This window comes from Myodes glareolus, chromosome 2, assembly GCF_982192425.1.
Source record: "Myodes glareolus chromosome 2, mMyoGla1.1, whole genome shotgun sequence".
Classification (NCBI taxonomy): domain Eukaryota; kingdom Metazoa; phylum Chordata; class Mammalia; order Rodentia; family Cricetidae; genus Myodes; species Myodes glareolus.
Genome location: NC_142027.1, coordinates 84,409,083 through 84,427,994, shown reverse-complemented (window position 1 = coordinate 84,427,994; position 18,912 = coordinate 84,409,083). Strand labels below are relative to the sequence as shown.

The following is an 18,912-nucleotide window of genomic DNA, read 5'->3' as shown; positions in this document are numbered from 1 at the left end:
ATACTATTCCCCAAGCAATGCTTTTCCTTAACAAGGAAAGCATAGTTATCTTACTTAGGAAGTCTGGGCATGTTCCTGTGGAGTTTTCCCTAACTCCTAAACATAGCTGGTCAAAAAATCCACTTCAACAAATCCATGACAAACATGATGACTATGTAATAGCAGTGACATTTAGGGGCATTATTATCTCAATGTCATGTAGAAATATGTAAATTAAAAATAATGAAAAGAAATGCCTCTGGCAAGTTTATCTTGTACTACAAGTTCTTAGTTGAAAATCAAGTAAAAGTCACTGTGAAAGCAGAATGCTTTGGAACATATCTTTGTTAATCAGGATGTAAGTTCTAACAATTAAGTGTACCAATGTCACAATTCCACAAGAATAAATTCCAAAGGACACAAACACAGCATCAAGAAAGAGTCACTTATCAGTAATCAGTTATTAGATGGATGTCTCTAGTGATCAATTTTAACCTGAGAACAAGGGATTTTTAGTCTGAGAACATGTTGGCTCAGAAAAGGCCACAACTGCTTCCATTCAAGACCAGAAGGAGTTCATTTAACTAACTCTGGAAGCTTTTTGTCTCAGGACTGTGACGTCACAATAAAGAATTCCATGCTTTCCCTTTTCTAACCTTTGCATGAAATTTTAGTTATATGTGTGTGTGCTTTGTCTGCATGTATAAGTGCACAGTGCTTTCAGAGGACAGAAGATACAATCTGTCTGAAGCTAGAGTTGTAGCAAATGGTTAGCTATCGTGTGGGGTCTGGGAATTGAACCTGAGTCTTCTGTAACAACACACGCTGCTCTTAATTGCTGAGCCATCTCTCTAGCGGGGCACTTAGGATTCTTCTGCAGTAAAGCTTTAATGCGTCTTGAGAGGGAGAGCATCAGCTTCCAAAGGGGAGACCCAGAATGAGGGGAACCCAGCCCTTATAAAGGAAACAGTCCTCGCTTCTGACGTGTCACTCTTGGATTGGTCCGCTGCCCATTATCCCAGGTGATGCCTCGGACGTAGGCAGGGACGCAGCAGTAGAGAGTTACCAAGCACGTGCGCTGGGATTAAAGGCGTGCACTACAACACCTTGAACTCACAGAGATCTGCCTGTCTCTGCCTCACAGGCATTGGGACCGAAGGCGTGTACTACCACACCTTGAGGTCACAGAGGTCAATCTGCCTCTGCCTCCCAGGCATCAGGACTAAAGGCGTGTACCACCACACCTTGAGGTCACAGAGGTCAATCTCTACCTTTGTCCCTAGAAGTGATGGAGAATGTGGTTGCAGCCCTCCACACATTTACTCCTGAGTCTTTGGACCATTGTTCTTAGCATGGCATTCTGCTGAAGAACAGACATTTTCCAAATAATTTCATTTTGCTTGTGTAGAAATGAATTAGAATGTTCTTAACAGTATGGTTTCTTCATAGAAGTCGTGTAATTCTTGGGATCACTTCTATCTTCAAAGGCATGTGATTTACTCTAGAACTAAAGTTATAAAAAGGCTCCTCCCTGGTTTCTAGAGTTGGAATGTGAGATTTTTTTGTATTCTGATCTTCCACAGAACACTTCTGTATAAAATACACCATGTTCAAGATACTGTATAAAATAAAGCATTAAATTAGGTTTACATTTCTAGACAGCTAGAGCTAATGATGGCCTAGAAATCAAAGGAAAAAAAGCCGATAGCCCACATATGGAAGCTCAAGACAGTCATAAGGAGTACACTGTGCATGACTCTAGGCTTTTGAAGTCTGAAAGTGCACCCACCTGAGCACATCCTTTCAAAATGTCACAGCACTACTCATTCCTAAAAATGTCTATCAACTTGGGAAACACGTATATGAAATATCTGGATATGGTTGCCACATCTTCTAACCAACACATTTATCCAAATCTTTGACAGTGACAACTACTTTTTATCTGACTGCACTCTACCTTATATAAGTGAGACTACAGTTTCCAACATGCAATGACACAGGATGAACATTCCTAGTTCACAAAGAATGAATCTGAGCATGAAAAGAATTGATCACATCAGAGCTAGACCAAAATTGGGAACGCAAATTATAAAATCTTGTAGCACCTTATCAAGGGGGACCCACCTGAGTTCCCAGGATAGATGTGAAGTAATCAGCTTACATTAGACAAAATGTAGGAATAATGGCAAGGTGGCTCCCTGTCTTCCAAATGGACAGGGAGCCAAATGAGACATTACGTTACTGCCAATTATCATTTATTTTGTGGAGCTTTTTAAACTTTGTTTTGTTTTTCAAGACGGGTTTTCACAATTTAACAATCCTGACTGTCCTGAAACTCACTATGTAGATTAGGATGGCCTCAAACTCACAGAGATCCTCTTGCCTCTGCCTCCCAAGTATTGGGAACAAAGATGTGTGCAACCACATCCCAGTCCAGTTATCTTTTTTTTGAGATGCCTGTTTTAATAATTGCCTGTGATCATGTTAGAGGAGCAGCAGGTGGCAATTGAAATTCAAGGCATTAGCACACCAGAAGGAGAATTTCTGATGGGTGAATCTTCTATAAGCAAAGCCCCTACACCAAGTATTCCAGAATGTGTTTCTCTTCTGTGTCTTTACATGTTTGCTGCTGCTATCATTCTGTGGGATCTGGCATGGTGAGAATGTGTGTGGGGAGATCATCATTGCTTATAATGTAGTTTGTTTGGCTCATGGAAGCATCCCATTCTATTGGAATTTCTACCTGTAAATTACAATGAAGATGATTTCTTCTTATGCTATACTGTCTATTTGATAATTATGCTAATTTAAACAGAATTTTGATGATAAAAATATGAACAAGTTTCACACAGTTAGAACATATGAGTTTCTTTGAGGACCTGTATAGACTGTGACATAGGGTAATAATTAAGAAAACAGTCGAGTCCCAGTAGCACATCTAGTCTAAATTCTTTCAATCTTAAAACTGGGAGATGTTGTTTGGGGTGCGACACAGCTGAAACAAAGCTTCAAAAACAACTGAATGTTACAGTAAGATATTTTCTCAAATAGCTTTGAGATAAAGTACTGAAGAAGACAATCTAAACATTTAAAAGGGAACAGAGTTGGGAGAGGAGATGTTTAAGGTCAGAGAGCAAGAACAAAGCAGTCCAATTACTATTAGCTAGCATGCCTCTCGTTAGGATTGGTTGATTATCAAAGGCAATGATTAATTCCTTACACCTATTTTACCCAGTTCTCCTGATATAAAAATCTATGAATAAGTTGATATGCACATCAAGGTTTTAAAGTAGAGCTGACTGGTTTTATTTTCATATATAAAAGTTTAGATTAGTGATTCCTTTAAGTTTTCTTATGAGAGTATCTTTCAAAAAATAATAAAGTAATTTGCTGTTTCTTTGCAACTACAAAATGCAGCCTGTCACTAAAACACCTGACTGAGAAGAATTTCTTTCCTGAGTACAAGGTTAAACTGTAACAAGTTGCTTTGGTGTGAATGTTTGAGAGTTCTTGGGATAATTTGTCTTTTACCTGCTTTATGTACAATGTTTAATCATGTAAGGGATATGGAAAATATGTTTTTACTTGTACTCATTATAATCATTCACTTGAAGAATACAGTGTAAATTCATTGGAATTTCAAAATTGCTTGAAAAATTTGTTGGGTTAAATAAGCTGTAGAAAAAATGTATACTGGAGGAAGAATGCAGAAGGAAACAGAGAATAGAGAATAAAGAAATGAACCATCAAGACAAAGGGTGTATTTTTTCCAAACATCCATCAGATAGAAAAGTCTAGTACTCTTTGGATTTTCTTTGAGTCCGCTGCTGGAGGCTGGCCCACAAGGTACCAATAAATCACTTTATATCCAATAACCTGGTCTCGGAAAACTTTTATTTTTCCAATTTTTTTCAGTTGCCCAGTGAAAAGTCAAATCATTATTATACCAAGGCATTCTGGTTTATTATTTGGTGCTCATGGCCAAGCATATATGAGATTCAGAATCCTTACAGCAATGAACAAAGTAAAAATGCCATTTTAGACATGTGAAAATACCTTATTCTGGAAACAAACTACAGCCAAGCCTTTGCCGAATAATAAGAAGTCAGCAACATGACTCACTCAAAATAACCAGAAGCAGTAATAAATCAAACTGCAGGATGCTCACTGGACAGTCTATAACCAGAGACCAAGAGCAGGGCTCTGCCCTGCAAACCTGGAAAGACCCCATCTCCATCTGTCCTGGCACTAAAACATCTCCCCTAGGCTCCTGGTTTTCAAATCAGGGACTTCTATTAGAGACTGACCCGACCTTCACATAAGCCATGTTGCACAAGTGAGCAATCTTGGGGTGATAGGCTTAGAAACATGGTTAGGAATTTAGAGTGTGAACCTTGTGTAATGACCATAAGAATGATAAAATATAACTTTTCTATACTGACTAAGGATGTCTACTTTCATGCTAACTACATAGACTGCTGATGTCTTCTAACAGCTTGTGTGAGAAGGCTCCTCCCACAAGCATCCTACAAGGTTCCTCTGTCTGTAGGCTTCTCTTCTCTTTGAAGCGCACTTATCTGGGCAAGTTTCTGTACTGGACCACTACCTCTATGGCAAGGGTGACACTTTCACCCCTAGCTAAATGTGGGCATGACCTATAGCTGAAATTTAATTCATAACTATGCCTCTGTCCTCAGGTTCTCTGGGGATAATGACATACCACACAAACCTTGATCTCACTATTCTATTTGCCACTGCTGCTGGGACCTGAAGAGATCATCATGTCTGTTTACAAGTTGGAGATCAGAGGATACCTTGGAAGAATGTGGGTTATCCCCTTTTCTAAGTTCTTAACCATTTCTTAGTTGGAAGCAACAGGTTGCAAACAGCAAGAAGGAACTTAGGCTAGGGACAGAAAGTCAAGTTTGGTCTCTCCCCCAATGTTTTAGGATCATTAGTGACTTTTCACTTAGTGGCTGCCTCCTGCTCACTGCCTGGAATCAGTGGCTCAAATGAGCTGTGAATTATGTTCAATGTCTTCCCCATTTTCCTTAGAGAACAAATGGCCCAGGGAAGTTAAGGAGGTTGCCTTGAACCAGGAGGAAATCCTAGTAGTGATTGGTGAGGCTCAGTTTCTTTCCTAAGAGCTGATTTCTTTCTAGAGTGGAGATTTGGTAACTGAATACTCTAAGTGCTGTCCTTTGCTACACTCAACTAAAGGGAAAAATGGAGAGTGGGTGAATAAAGAAGCTTCTGTAAAATCTCCTGCTTTGTTGTACACTACTCCAAAGGATGTAACAGGGTTAATTTTAAATCCTTTTTCATTCTGAAATACTTGAATTGAGTCTAGGACATTACAAGTATTAGGAAAGTAATCTGTTTTCTGAGTTACATTTGAAGCTCATAGATTCATTCATCCATTTCAGCTATTAAGGGAAATATGTCATCAAGAGAGTGGTTTATCAATTTGGTCAACGTAAGTTACATATTCCTGAAAACAAAACTGTCCTGGTCTATGACAATACCCTGATACTAACTTCTGTCTTAGTTAGGGTTTCTGTTGCTGTGAAGAGACATATGAACATGACCAAACTTTTAAGGAAAAACATTTAAGTGGGCCTGTTTTACAATTCAGAGTTCTAGTCTATCATCATGATGACTAGTTACATGGCCATATGAAGGCACACATGGTGCTGGAGAAGGAGCTGAGAGTTCTATATTTTGATAAGCAGGGGGCATAAGCAACTGTGTGCCACACTGAAGACAGATTTAGCAAAGGAGTCTTCAAAGCCCATCTCCACAGTGACACATCTTTCAACAAGGCCACACCTATTCCAACAATACCACACCTCCTAAAATGCCACACTGTAGGTGTGCCATTTCCTATCAAAGTACCATAATGACCAATCAATATGTGTAAAAAATTTTGAGGAATTTACAAATCATTACCAGAACTAGCAGACAAATACTACAAAGTCATAATGGAAAAGCCAACACACATCATAAGAAAGAAATTAGTCACCAATTGCATAGTAGTCATGCACAGGGAGAACTTCAGGTAAGAGCATCAACTTGAAACCACATCAGCAGGAAAATAAGCAGCCATGGATTCTATTACTGTTTCATCCCCTGTTCTCAACACTCTACCTAATGTTCCCTGCAGAAATACTGAAGGAAATGTAAACAATGGGTTAGACATATATCAGAAAATATAACATGCAGCTAAAAAGACAAAAATCAATTAGATGTAGAAGTGGTAGATACACGAACTAAATAAGCTTCCCTTTAAATTGTTGACATAAGACTCGATCTGCACATTCCATTCGATTACCATCAACAGCAGTGGGAATACTTATGTCAATGTCCCTGTGCAGTTTTGATACACCCTGAAAACAATACAGATTGGTGATAGGGAGATGGCTGTCAATATGCTGCCAGCTAAGGAAGTACATACAATCTACTGAGGCCATTTCTTTTGGTTGTGTGTCTATAGTTTCATGGCTGAACATGTTCTTTTGGATATGCAATTAGTTATCACCTTCCTACCTGAGTCAAATTCTCCCATGTAAATTAAAACTTCACTCCTTAATGAACAATATCTGACCTCAGAGTTACCTAGGCATCTTTGGACAGGACACATTTTCCAAATCCAAATTAGAAAAACCTTTGTGTAGAAACTCAGCTGACACTTGCTGGTGTAATGGCCCTGAAGTTCTGGAGCTGCAGGGAGTACTCTGGACACTGACCTGAACCAATCACAGTCATCCTTGGAACTCTGGGTCTGATGCCATACCCAATTCACCATTCTCACCTCAGATATCTTGAAAATCCTGAAATTCCTGCCTCTACTTTATAAGTCTCATGGCTCCAAATCTGTGTCACAATGCCTGACTTATAACAGAACTTGGAGGGAAAAGGAATGAAATTCTTGTTAAACAGTTAACAGTGGGGAACAGAAGCAAATAGAAATTAGAGCAGTAATGCATTTAAAGTAATGAAATTTGAAAAAGATTACGAGATGGGAAGAGTTGGGTTCTCAGGATCTGAAGAACCTCTGCACAGATTCACTGGCTTCAGATCATTACCATCTCACCCAAGCATAAACCTGGTTTCAATGAAGGAGCTCTCTTCTATTCCCCATAACCCTGGGCTTTGGGAAAACTCCTAAGGCCTAAACATGAGGCTGTTACTGGCTCTGGCAAGAATGCCCCTAGGTTTGAGAAGGAGCTATGTTCTTTCTCCATGAGTGAGGATCTAAACGAAAAGTCTTGCTTGATAATTTCCTTTTCAAATAGCTATCACCTGGTCTCATATTGTGCACCTGGCAGGACTATAATTTTCTATAGAAGAAAACTTGAACTTTATGTCACACCATGCCCTAATGTGCATTGTGACCCTATAGTGCCTCCTTGAGCAGCTTTTTAGAAAGCTTTCTTTGATATGGGAATCAGCCTAGTGGCTGTTTGTAAATGAGGGGTATCTAGTTTTTCATGGTTTAGAGCCAAATATTTGGGCGCTTCTGGTGAACAAATGTGTATCCCAGCATCCTAATCTCTAACAGGCCTAGTTATCATACTACTTATCTTTTGGTTATTTCAGAGGCAGGCCTCCCTCAGCTAAATATTGTCTAAGCAATGGTGAATCCTTTCTATCAATAATTTTAGTCTTCTATTTCACACCTTAGTGGTAGAGCTGGATCAAAGGCTAGAATGCCATTTACAAGTGCCACAAAAAAATAAAAAATAAAAAAAAATAAAAAAATAAAAAAACAACTCCAAATGGATTTTACACCATGTTATATGCAAAGCATAGAAATTTACAATCATCCTAGAAAAACTAGGCCTCTCAAGTTTGGCAACTTTTCTTCCATATGCATCAAAATCACACACACTGATGTTGACTACAAAGATATTTCTACTCGCAGCTCTGTGCTCGAAATGCTTTTCTCAGATGCAACCCACAGAGGAAGTTATTCAGCGGCCAGCTCCCAGGTTTGAAAATTTGGAAGAACCACAAGGGATCCCAGGGAACACTGACTGTGGCCTCAGGTTCCTACCCAGCCACAGAGAGTGACTGCCCCACCATCTCCCGTGGTTCGCCATCCTCTCCTCTCCATTTTGGGACAGCAGCCCCTTGCTCACCATGTCGTGGCTTCCATGCTCTCCTCACATGCTGTTGCACTCACAGCACAGCATACAATCCTCTGGGGCCTGTAACATGGCACCAGGAAGTGTCCTGCCTGATTTTGACTGAAAGATCAGCTTGGAGGCCTTGATTGGCTAGTGAGACTTGAGTGACAAGAACACCTCCCTTAAGAATACAACGTGCTTAAAGCTACAGCACAATTTTTTTCAGACGTGGCTTCCATTTCAGAGCTTTCACAGATTTGCCAAAGATGATGTTTGTAGTGTTGCTTCAAGCTGACGTCAGGAGAACTAAGAGTATTTTTTACCTGGTTGTTGCAGGCTCTTCAGGTATCCATGAGAGAAACTAAGGAACCAGATAACAAACAAGATGATATATTTTTCTGCAGCCAGAAGACTGGGATGATAGCTTCCATTGCATTAGGATTTCATTACTGAATTTAAGGTCAAGCACTTGAAAACGAATAATAATAAAAAGTGTAGTCTGCTTGGTCAGTTGAATATTTAGAAAGAATGGGACTAGGAAGGATGCTTTTATGAGCACTATGGTGAGCCAGGACAACTTCAGTCAGAAAGTGAAAAAAAAATTCTTGCATTATTGCAGATTCTCTTTCTGAACAGGATAATTAAAATAAATCTTTCCAGTTTTGGAGAAAGTGGATTTATGAGAATGCCTCAGAGGCTGTGGTCCAGTTATTCCAAAAATGGCTGTCTATCAATGGAAACTCATGAGTCTGGATGTCTCAACTGGTTTCCAGTATATGTAAAAGTTCTGAAGAAGTAGGCAGTAAATCTGTTAAAGAAATGAACTTGGAAGCCAGCGTTATGGCAAGCAGACTAATAGAGAGAGGGTTTTCTTCTTCAATATTCCTCTATAAATAGACTGCCTCCAGAAACTGTAATCCAGACTAGAGATGGATCTTTTTGTTTGATTGATTGTTTTCTTAAATTTTTTGAGGCACTATTTATCTATGTATGCCAGAATCACATTGTTGGACCAGGCTGGTCACAAACTCAGAAAATAAATTTGCTTCTGTTTCCTGAGTGCTCAGATTAAAGATGTGCACTGGCACCAAGCTGGTAAAGGTGGATCTATCACATCAAATAATCATGATTATAGATGGGTCTTCCCATTACAAAAAATAAAAAAAAAATTAAAAAAAATAAGAAAAACCTCTTCTAGTTGTACCCAGCTCTTCAGGTTTTAGTTAATTCCAGAAGTAGTAAGTTTGACTTCCTAGAATAGCCAACAGAGCAGTCAATACAAAAGAAATGAGAAAGATTTCTTAGATCAGGTGACAAGGAGACCATGGGTATTATTTCCAAAGTAATGCTTTTCCTAAACAAGGAAAGCATGGGGATTTGACTTAGGGAATCTGGACATGTTCCTGTGGAATTCTCCCAAATTCCAAAGCATAGTCGGTCAACAAATCCACTACTGAACATTATCAACATGATCACAATGCAAAAGCAGAAATATTTAGGGACATTCTTCTCTCAAAGTCATGCAGTAACATATGTAAATTTTTAAAATAATGGAAAGAATGCCTCTGGAAAGTTTATCTTACACTACTTCTTAGTCGAAAGTCAAGTAAAAGACACTGTGAAAGCAGATTGCTTTGGGGCCTGTTTTTCATATCAATTATAATGTTAGATCAAAAAGTTAAATGTACCAATGCCTCAATTCCCCAAATACAAAGAACAGAGAGCACAAACACAGAAAACATCAAGGAAGAGTCACCTATCAGTTATCTGTTATTAGATGACTGGTTCTAGTGATCTATTTTAACCTGAGAACAGGTTAGCTACCACATGGGATCTGGGAATGGAACGTGAGTCTTCTGTAACAACACCCAGGTCACTTGATTGCTGAGCCATTCTCTCTCTCAATCCACTTCTTTTATTAAAATTTTTTCTTTGTACATTTTCATTAAAAGACATTAAATCACTTTCCGTTATTTTGTCTTCACTTCAGCCCTTCCCAAATATTTCCCTTCCAGTGTCTTTCCTGTTAAGTATGTTAACAAATATGTTGAAATAGATGAATACAATCAGATGAGATTGTTTTATTAGGTGTAGTTTTATAGTTCATGCTCTGACAATACTGTATTAGGTAACCAACTAGAAACTTAACCCCTTCCTGAGGCTAATTCTCTCACCTGGAAGAAAATTCAAGGCTTTTAAATTAGCACCAGGAGGCTGTCCATGATTCGGCTGCCTTGGACAGAAAACTTGGGTGGAAAAATACCTTAGCAGATAAAAGTAGTGGAGATTCTTCCAGAGTAGCAAGGTTCCATTCCCAGTAGATATAGAAGTACAGGTGTTCTAAAACGATCTACTGGCCTCCTTGGACTCCAGGCATGAGGGGACACAAAGACGTGCATATGGGAAAAACACCCATACGCATAAAATAATGATTCAAATTAGATTTGTAAATATAACCGCAACCAAACCATAAAAAGAAGTGAATTACACAGAAAAGTTATTTCTCCAGTTGTGCATAGTATTGTGTTCTTTTAGTACATTCTAATGGGGAAGCATTGTTAACCAATTATCTTTAAGAGGTGGGACCAAGTTAGGGTGTGTCTTTCTGGGACCAGGAGAAAAACAGGCACAAGGCCCAGCTGAGCTTGGACTTCTCATTTCTGTTGCATGGGGTTTTTTTCTTATAAGAAATAAACATATAATTGTTTTATCTTTTAGCTAGCCTGGTTATTTCCCAAATTGAGTTAACTTCTACAACCATCAGTCCAGATAGAGTGACAGGAAGATCACTGTTAATTTCCAAGCATGTGCTACAAAGTCTATAAGACTGTGTGCAAACAAAGACACCACACACACACACACACACACACACACACACACACACACACACTCACACACTAAAAAAGAACAAAGCTGAATATCATACCAGAAGAGGAGAACTAAAAAATTGGGGCAACTTCTGTCTCCTGTGTTCTTGGAATACCAAATGTCCCTATTTCAGTGTTGAGGAGTTCCATCCAGAGAGGAAGAGATGGGCAGGCGCCAATGCAAGAATTCCTCCAACAACCCAAAAGGCAACATGACATCACCAGAAACCAGGGATCACGAAACAAGAAGAATTGAACACCCTACACCAGAAGAAATAGAAGAAATCAACTTTAAACGGAACATTATGAAAGTATTAGAGGACCTTAAACAGGAGGTGGAAAACTGCCATAAAGAAATAGAGATGACAAACAAAAAGGTAAAGGAAATGAATAAATCTCTCAAAGATACCCAAGAAAAACAAGAAAAACAAGAAAAAGTAATCAAACAGGTAAGGGAAACAGTTAAAGACTTGAAAAATGAAATGGAGGTTGATAGGGGAGTTTAGCCAATCACATTTTAAATGGTATGTCAGTTACATCAGGCCTGAGCCAAAGTTGGTTGACTCAACATTGCAAACGAGACTTTGGGTAGTCAGTTGTCTCTTCCATTTGGGTCAGTCAGTTGGGTAGCCCAGGTAGTCAGTTGTCTCTTCCATTTGTTGCACATTTCAGAAGTTTCCCGCTTGTACTTCTGGGCTGTTTAAGTAAAATTATTTCCCTTTTCAGATCGTTGATAGGGTTAAACATTAAATAGTTGTAGTTACCATCTACATTATTTAGACTCCTTAAAATAGAATGTTTAGTAAAACTTTTGTTATATGTTTCTTGCTTAATATTGTTTGTTGTTTGTAACTTTATATTTATTATTTGCTTCTTTGTATATAGTTGTTTTTAGTTTTGTTCTGTCTTATTTTAGAAAAAAGGGGGAGATGATAGGGGAGTTCAGCCAGTCACATTCTGTTCATGGGGCATGTTGCCCTAAGGCAAAAGTTTACCTATAATCTTGGCGGATGAAAGCCCCCGCCCTCTCTTTCCCTCTCGACCTGGCCTGGATCCAGCGTTCCAGACGGGTGGGATTCTGTGCAAGTTTTTCCTTCTGTTTTTATTAAAGCTGTATCTTTTGTAAGATAGTCTGGGGACTTTTCATTACCGATCGCACTGCGTCATCAGGAGGTAATGAAAAAAACACAAACCAAGGGAAGGCTGGATATGGAAAATCTGGGTAAACAAACAGGAACTAAAGAAAAAAGTATTATCAACAGAATACAAGAGATAGAAGAAAGAATCTCAGACACTGAAGATACAGAGGAAATAAACTCACTGATTAAAGAACAAAACAAATACAACAAATTCTTAACCCAAAACATTCAGGAAATCTGGGACACTGTGAAAAGACCAAACATAAGAAAAATAGGGGTAGAAGAAGGAGAAGAGTTACAACTCAAAAGTCCCAGAAAATATATTCAACAAAATTATTGAAGAAAACCTTCCCAACCTAAAGAAGTATATTCCTATGAAGGTATAAGAAGCATACAGAACACCAAGTAGACTGGGTCAAAAAAAAAAGCATCCCCTCACCATACAATAATCAAAACACAAAACATAGAGAATAAAGAACAAATATTAAGAGCTGCAAAAGAAAAAGGTCAAGTAACATATAAAGGGAAACCTATCAGAATTACACCTGACTTCTCAATGGAAACCATGAATGCCATAAAGTCTTGGATAGATGTACTGCAGACACTAAGAAACCATGGATGCAAGCCCAGATTACTATATCCAGCAAAGCTTGCATTCACCATCGATGGAGAAAACAAGATATTCAAGGACAAAAACAGATTTAAACAATACATAGCCACAAATCCAGCCTTACAGAAAATACTAGAAGGAAAATCACAAACCAAGGAAACCAACAACACCCATAATAACAAAAGCATCTGACAACCCTCCACCAGCACACAAACTCTACCACCAGAAAAAAATAACCAGAGTTAACAACCATTGGTCATTAATATCACTTAATATCAATGGACTCAATTCACCTATAAAGAGGCACAGGTTAAGAGAATGGATACAAAATCATGATCCAACAACATTCTGCTGTTTACAAGAATCACACCTCAAACTTAAAGACAGACACTACCTCAGAGTAAAGGGTTAGGAAAAGGTTTTCCAATCAAATGGACCAAAGAAACAAGCAGGTGTGGCTATACTAATATCTAACAAAAAAGATTTCAAACTAAAATCAATTGGAAGAGATGGAGATGAACACTTTAAACACATAACAGGAACAATTCATCAGGAGGAAGTCTCTATCCTGAATATCTATGCCTATATGCCTATGAGTAATATAAAAGAACCCACTTATGTAAAAAAAAATTACTAGAAGTCAAAGCATACATCAAACCACACACTCTAATATTAGGAGATCTCAACATTCCACTCTCACCAATGTATAGGTCAACCAGACAGAAACTTAACAGAGAAATAATAGAACTATCAGAAGTAATGAACCAAATGGACCTAACAGACATATATAGAACATTCTACCCAAACAGAAAAGTATATGCCTTCTACTCAGCATCACATGGAACCGTCCCAAAAATTGAACACAAAATTGGTAACCAAGCAAACATCCATAGATACAAAGAAATTGTAGTAATCACCTGTGTACTATCAGATCACCATGGAATAAAGTTAGAATTCAACAACAATTCTAACCCCAGAAAGTCTACAAACTCATGGAAACTGAACAGTCAGTTACTGAACCACCCCTGGGTCAAGGAAGAAAAAAAGAAAGAAATTTAAGTCTTCCTTGAATTCAATGAAAACAAAGACATATCATACCCAAACCTATGGGACACTATAAAAGCAGTGCTAAGAGGAAAGCTCATAGCACTAAGTGCCCACATAAAGAAAATAGAGAAAGCTCACATTAGAGACTTAAGAGCACACCTGAACGCTCAAGAAAAGCAAGAAGCAGTTTCACCCAGGAGGAATAGATGACTGGAAATAATCAAACTGAGAGCTGAAATCAACAAAATAGAAACACAGAAAACAATCCAAAGAATCAATGAAACAAAAAGCTGGTTCCTGGAGAAAATCAACAAGATTGACAAACCCATAGTCAAACTAATCAAATGCCAGAGAGAAAACATGCAAATTAACAAGATCAGAAATGAAAAGGGGGGCATAACCATAGACACAGAGGAAATTCAGAGAATCATTAGATCTTACTACAAAAGCCTGTATACCACAAAATTGGAAAATGTGAAAGAAATGGACACTTTTTTTAGATAAGAACCATATACCAAAATTAAATCAAGACCAGGTGAACACGTTAAATAGACCTGTAAGTCCCAAGGAATTAGAAGCTGTCATCGGAAACCTCCTTACCAAAAAAAGTCCTGGACCAGATGGTTTCAATGCAGAATTCTACCAGAACTTCTAAGAGGAGCTAATACCTATACTCCTTAATGTGTTTCACAAAATAGAAACAGAAGAGTCATTGCCAAACTTCTTTAATGAAGCTACAGTCACCCTGATACAAAAACCACACAAAGACTTAACCAAGAAAGAGAATTACAGACCAATCTCACTCACGAACATCGATGCAAAAATTCTCAATAAAATACTGACAAACCAAAACCAAGAACACATCCAGAAAATTATACATTGTGATCAAGTAGGCTTCATCCCAGAGAGGCAGGGCTGGTTCAACATACGAAAATCTATTAATGTAATACATCATATAAATAAACTGAAGGAGGGGCGAGGCCCGCGTACCAGCCGGCCCTGGATGGCGTCAAGCGAGTTCCCTGCGTCCTCCGCAGCATCCACGCCCACTCGCACGGAAACAACTCTTAGTCGAAGGTGCGAGCCATTCATGGGCGCGGGAACCACGCGGGGCACCGCCCAGGGCAAGCGCCGCCCAGCACTCGCCTTCCCCTCCCCCTCACGGGCCCGCCTGTCCGCCCCCCCCTTCCCTCCCCCTCCTTCCGAGCAGTCGCGAGGGAGGGGAAGGCGGGGGCTGGGCGGACGGCTTTGCCGCACCTTGGTTGCCTGCCTCAGAAGCCTTAGCAAAACAGCCGCGGGAGCGCGCGGCCGGGAGCGCGCGCGCACTATCCCCCCGCCCCCCCTCCGCAGCCTCGCTGAGACCTAACAAATTCTAGACTCTGAATGACGGTGCAGCGGGGGACTGCGCAGCGCGCCGCGCTGAGGCACTGCCGCTTTAAGCTCACTTGCCCATTGTTCGGAATCGGGCCAATGAGAAAACGCCCGCTCCCTTTCGGCAGCCAATGGCGTGGGGCCTAGGGTGGTGGAGCACCGCCCACTAATCTCTATTAAAGCTCCTGGCACCAAGTGAGTTCCCCACTGGCTGCTCTGAAAAGCCATATTTCCATTGTTCCTGGTGATGCTTGGCGCTCGCTGCAGCCGTCTTCGCCGCCCGCCCTCCTCCTCCTCCTCCTCCATGGCGGATTCCGGCAGCTCTCTCGCCAGAGTCCTCGAACTCGATTCTTCTCGCCCTCGCTGCAGCGGATCACCGGTGTGCCCCACCATGTCAGAAGCGGCCGTGGACACCAGTTCCAAGATCACCACCAAGGACTTGAAGGAGAAGAAGGAAGTTGTGGAGGAGGCAGAGAATGGAAGAGACGCACCCGCCAATGGCAATGCTAATGAGGAAAATGGGGAGCAGGAGGCCGACAATGAGGTAGATGAAGAAGAGCAAGAAGGTGGGGAGGAAGAGGAGGAGGAGGAGGAAGAAGGTGACGGTGAGGAAGAGGATGGAGATGAAGATGAGGAGGCTGAGGCTCCTACGGGCAAGCAGGTAGCTGAAGACGATGAGGATGATGATGTTGACACCAAGAAGCAGAAGACTGACGAGGATGACTAGACAGCAAAGGACAAGCTAAACTAAGGCCGCCGTGACCTATTCACCCTCCACTTCCCGTCTCAGAATATAAACTTGGTCACCTTCGAGTAGAGGAGCAGGCCCTGCCCACCAACAGCGGGCAGTGCCACCCACAGATGACATGCGCTCTTCATCAACCCACCAAAACCACAACATGAATTTGCAACAGGGGAGGAAAAAACCAAAACTTCCAAGGCCCTGATTTTTTTCTTAAAAATACTTTAAAAGGAAAATTTGTGTGTATTTTTTATTTACATTTTATATTTTTGTACATATTGTTAGGGGTCAGCCATTTTTGATGATAACGGGTGACCAGACCAGTCTTCAGAGCGTTCTCTGTCCTACTTCTGACCTTACTTGTGGTGTGACCATGTTCATTATAATCTCAAAGGAGAAAAAAACCTTGTAAAAAAAAAAAACAAAAATGACAACAAAAAAACAATCTTATTCCGAGCATTCCAGTAACTTTTTTTGTGTATGTACCTAGCTGTACTATAAGTAGTTGGTTTGTATGAGATGGTTAAAAAGGCCAGAGATTAAAGGTTTCTTTTTTTTTCTTCCTTTTTTTTTTGTCTATGAAGTTGCTGTTTATTTATTTATTTATTTTTGGCCTGTTTGATGTATGTGTGAAACAATGTCCAACAATAAACCGGAATTTTATTTTGCTGAGTTGTTCTAAAAAAAAAAATAAACTGAAGGAAAAAAAAAACCCACATGATCATTTCATTAGATGCTGAAAAAGCATTTGATAAAATTCAATACCCCCCCTTATGATAAAGGTCTTGGAGAGATTAGGGATACAATGTTCATACTAAATATAACAAAATCAATATACAGCAAGCTGATAGCTATAGTTAAATTAAATGGAGAGAAACTCAAAGCCATCCCACTAAAACCAGGAACAAGACAAGGCTGAACACTCTCTCCATACCTCTTCAATATAGTGCTTGAAGTTCTAGCAATAGCAATAAGACAGCATAAAGAGATCAAGGGGATTCGAGTTGGAAAGGAAGAAGTTAAACTTTCGTTATTTGCAGATGACATGATAGTGTACTTAAAGGATCCCAAAAACTCTACCAAAGAAGTCCTACAGCTGATAAACACCTTTAGAAATGTGGCAGGATACAAGATCAACTCCAAAAAATCAGTTTTTCACACATACACAAAGGATAAAGAAGCAGAGAGGGAAATCAGAGAAACATCACCTTTCACAATAGCCACCAATAGTATGAAGTATCATGGGGTAACTCTAACCAAGGAAGTGAAAGATCTATTTGACAAGAACTTTAAGTCTTTGAAGAAAGCAATTGAAGAGGATACCAGAAAATGGAAGGATCTCCCTTGCTCTTGGATTGTGAGGATCGTTTTAGTAAAAAATGGCAATTCTACCAAAAGCATCCTATAGATTCAATGCAATCCCCATCAAAATCCCAACAAAATTCTTCACAGATCTTGAGAGAACAATAATCAACTTTATATGGAAAAACAAAAAACCCAGGATAGGCAAATCCTATACAATAAAAGTACTTCCGGAGGCATTACCATCCCTGACTTCAAACTCTATTACAGAGGTACAGTAATGAAAACTGCTTGGTATTGGCACAAAAACAGGGATGTTGACCAAAGGAATCAAATCGAAGACACAGATATTAATCCTCAAACCTATGAACACCCGATTTTCGACAAAGGAGCTAAAATTTTACAATGGAAGAAAGAAAGCATCTTTAACAAATGGTGCTGACATAACTGGATGTCAACCTGTAGAAGAATGAAAGTGGAATCATTTCTATCACCATGCACAAAATTCAAGTCCAAATGGAATAAAGACTTCAATTTTAATCTGACCACACTGAATCTGATAGAAGAGAAAGTGGGAAGTAGTCTACAAGACATAGGCACAGGAGACCTCTTCCTTCGTAGAACCCCAGTAGCACAAACAATAAGAGCAACAATTAATATCTGGGACCTCCTGAAACTGAGAAGCTTCTGTAAAGCAAAGGACACTGTCATTAGGACAAAAAGGCAACCTATTGACTGGGAGGAGTTCTTCACTAATCCCAAATCAGACAAAGGTCTGATCTCCAAAACATACAAAGAACTCAAGAATCTAGACTTTAAAATGCTAATTAACACAATTTAAAAATGTGGCACTGAACTGAACAGAGAATTCTCAACAGAAGTTCGAATGGCCAAAAGACACTTAAGGTCATGCTCAATCTCCTTAGCGATCAGGGAAATGCAAATCAAAACAACTTTAAGATACCATCTTACACCTGTCAGAACGGCTAAAATCAAAAACACCAATGATAGTCTATGCTGGAGAGGATGTGGAGTAAGGGGAACACTCATTCACTGTTGGTCGGAATGCAAACTTGTGCAACCACTTTGGAAATCAGTGTGGCGGTTTCTCAGGAAACTAGGCGTCAACCTCCCTCAGGACCCAGCAATTCCACTCTTGGGAATATACCCAAGAGATGCCCTATCATACGACAAAAGTATTTATTCAACTATGTTCATAGCTGCACTATTTGTAATAGCCAGAACATGGAAACAACCTAGGTGCCCCTCAATAGAAGAATGGTTAAAAAAGGTGTGGAACATATGCACATTAGAGTTTTACTCAGCGGTAAAAAAACAATGACATCTTGAATTTTGCATGGAAATGGATGGAAATAGAAAACGCTTTACTGAGTGAGGTAACCCAGAACCAAAGAGAGGAATATGGTATGCACTCACTCATAAGTGGATTCTAGCCATAAATAAAGGACATTGGGCCTATAATTGATGATCATAGAAAAGCTAAATAAGAAGGTGAACTCAAAGAAAATCATATAGTTATTCTCCTGGATATTGGAAGTTGACAAAATTGCCAGGACGGGTTTGGGAGCACGGGGGTGGGGGTGAGGTGGGGATAAGGAGAGATGGGGGAAGAGAAGGGAGATGGGGATGATGGGGAGAGCTTGAGAGAATGGGATAGTTGGGATGGAGGAGGGGTGGATGTCGGAGCAGGGAAGTATATATCTTA

At 39.7% G+C, this 18,912-nt stretch overlaps 1 protein-coding gene and 1 pseudogene across 1 annotated transcript in view; one reads left to right on the top strand and one right to left on the bottom strand.

Annotated features, from left to right (window-relative positions):
* LOC125399866 (uncharacterized) overlaps positions 1 to 14,863 on the bottom strand; it is an 80,316-nt gene extending 65,453 nt beyond the window's left edge. The window contains exon 1 of the mRNA XM_087897894.1: positions 14,762 to 14,863. Within this exon, the coding sequence (XP_087754020.1) occupies positions 14,762 to 14,863 (102 nt within the window). The remainder of the gene's footprint in view (positions 1 to 14,761) is intronic.
* Positions 14,864 to 15,518: 655 nt separating this feature from the next.
* LOC125399868 (prothymosin alpha pseudogene) lies at positions 15,519 to 16,447 on the top strand (annotated as a pseudogene).
* Positions 16,448 to 18,912: the final 2,465 nt, after the last annotated feature.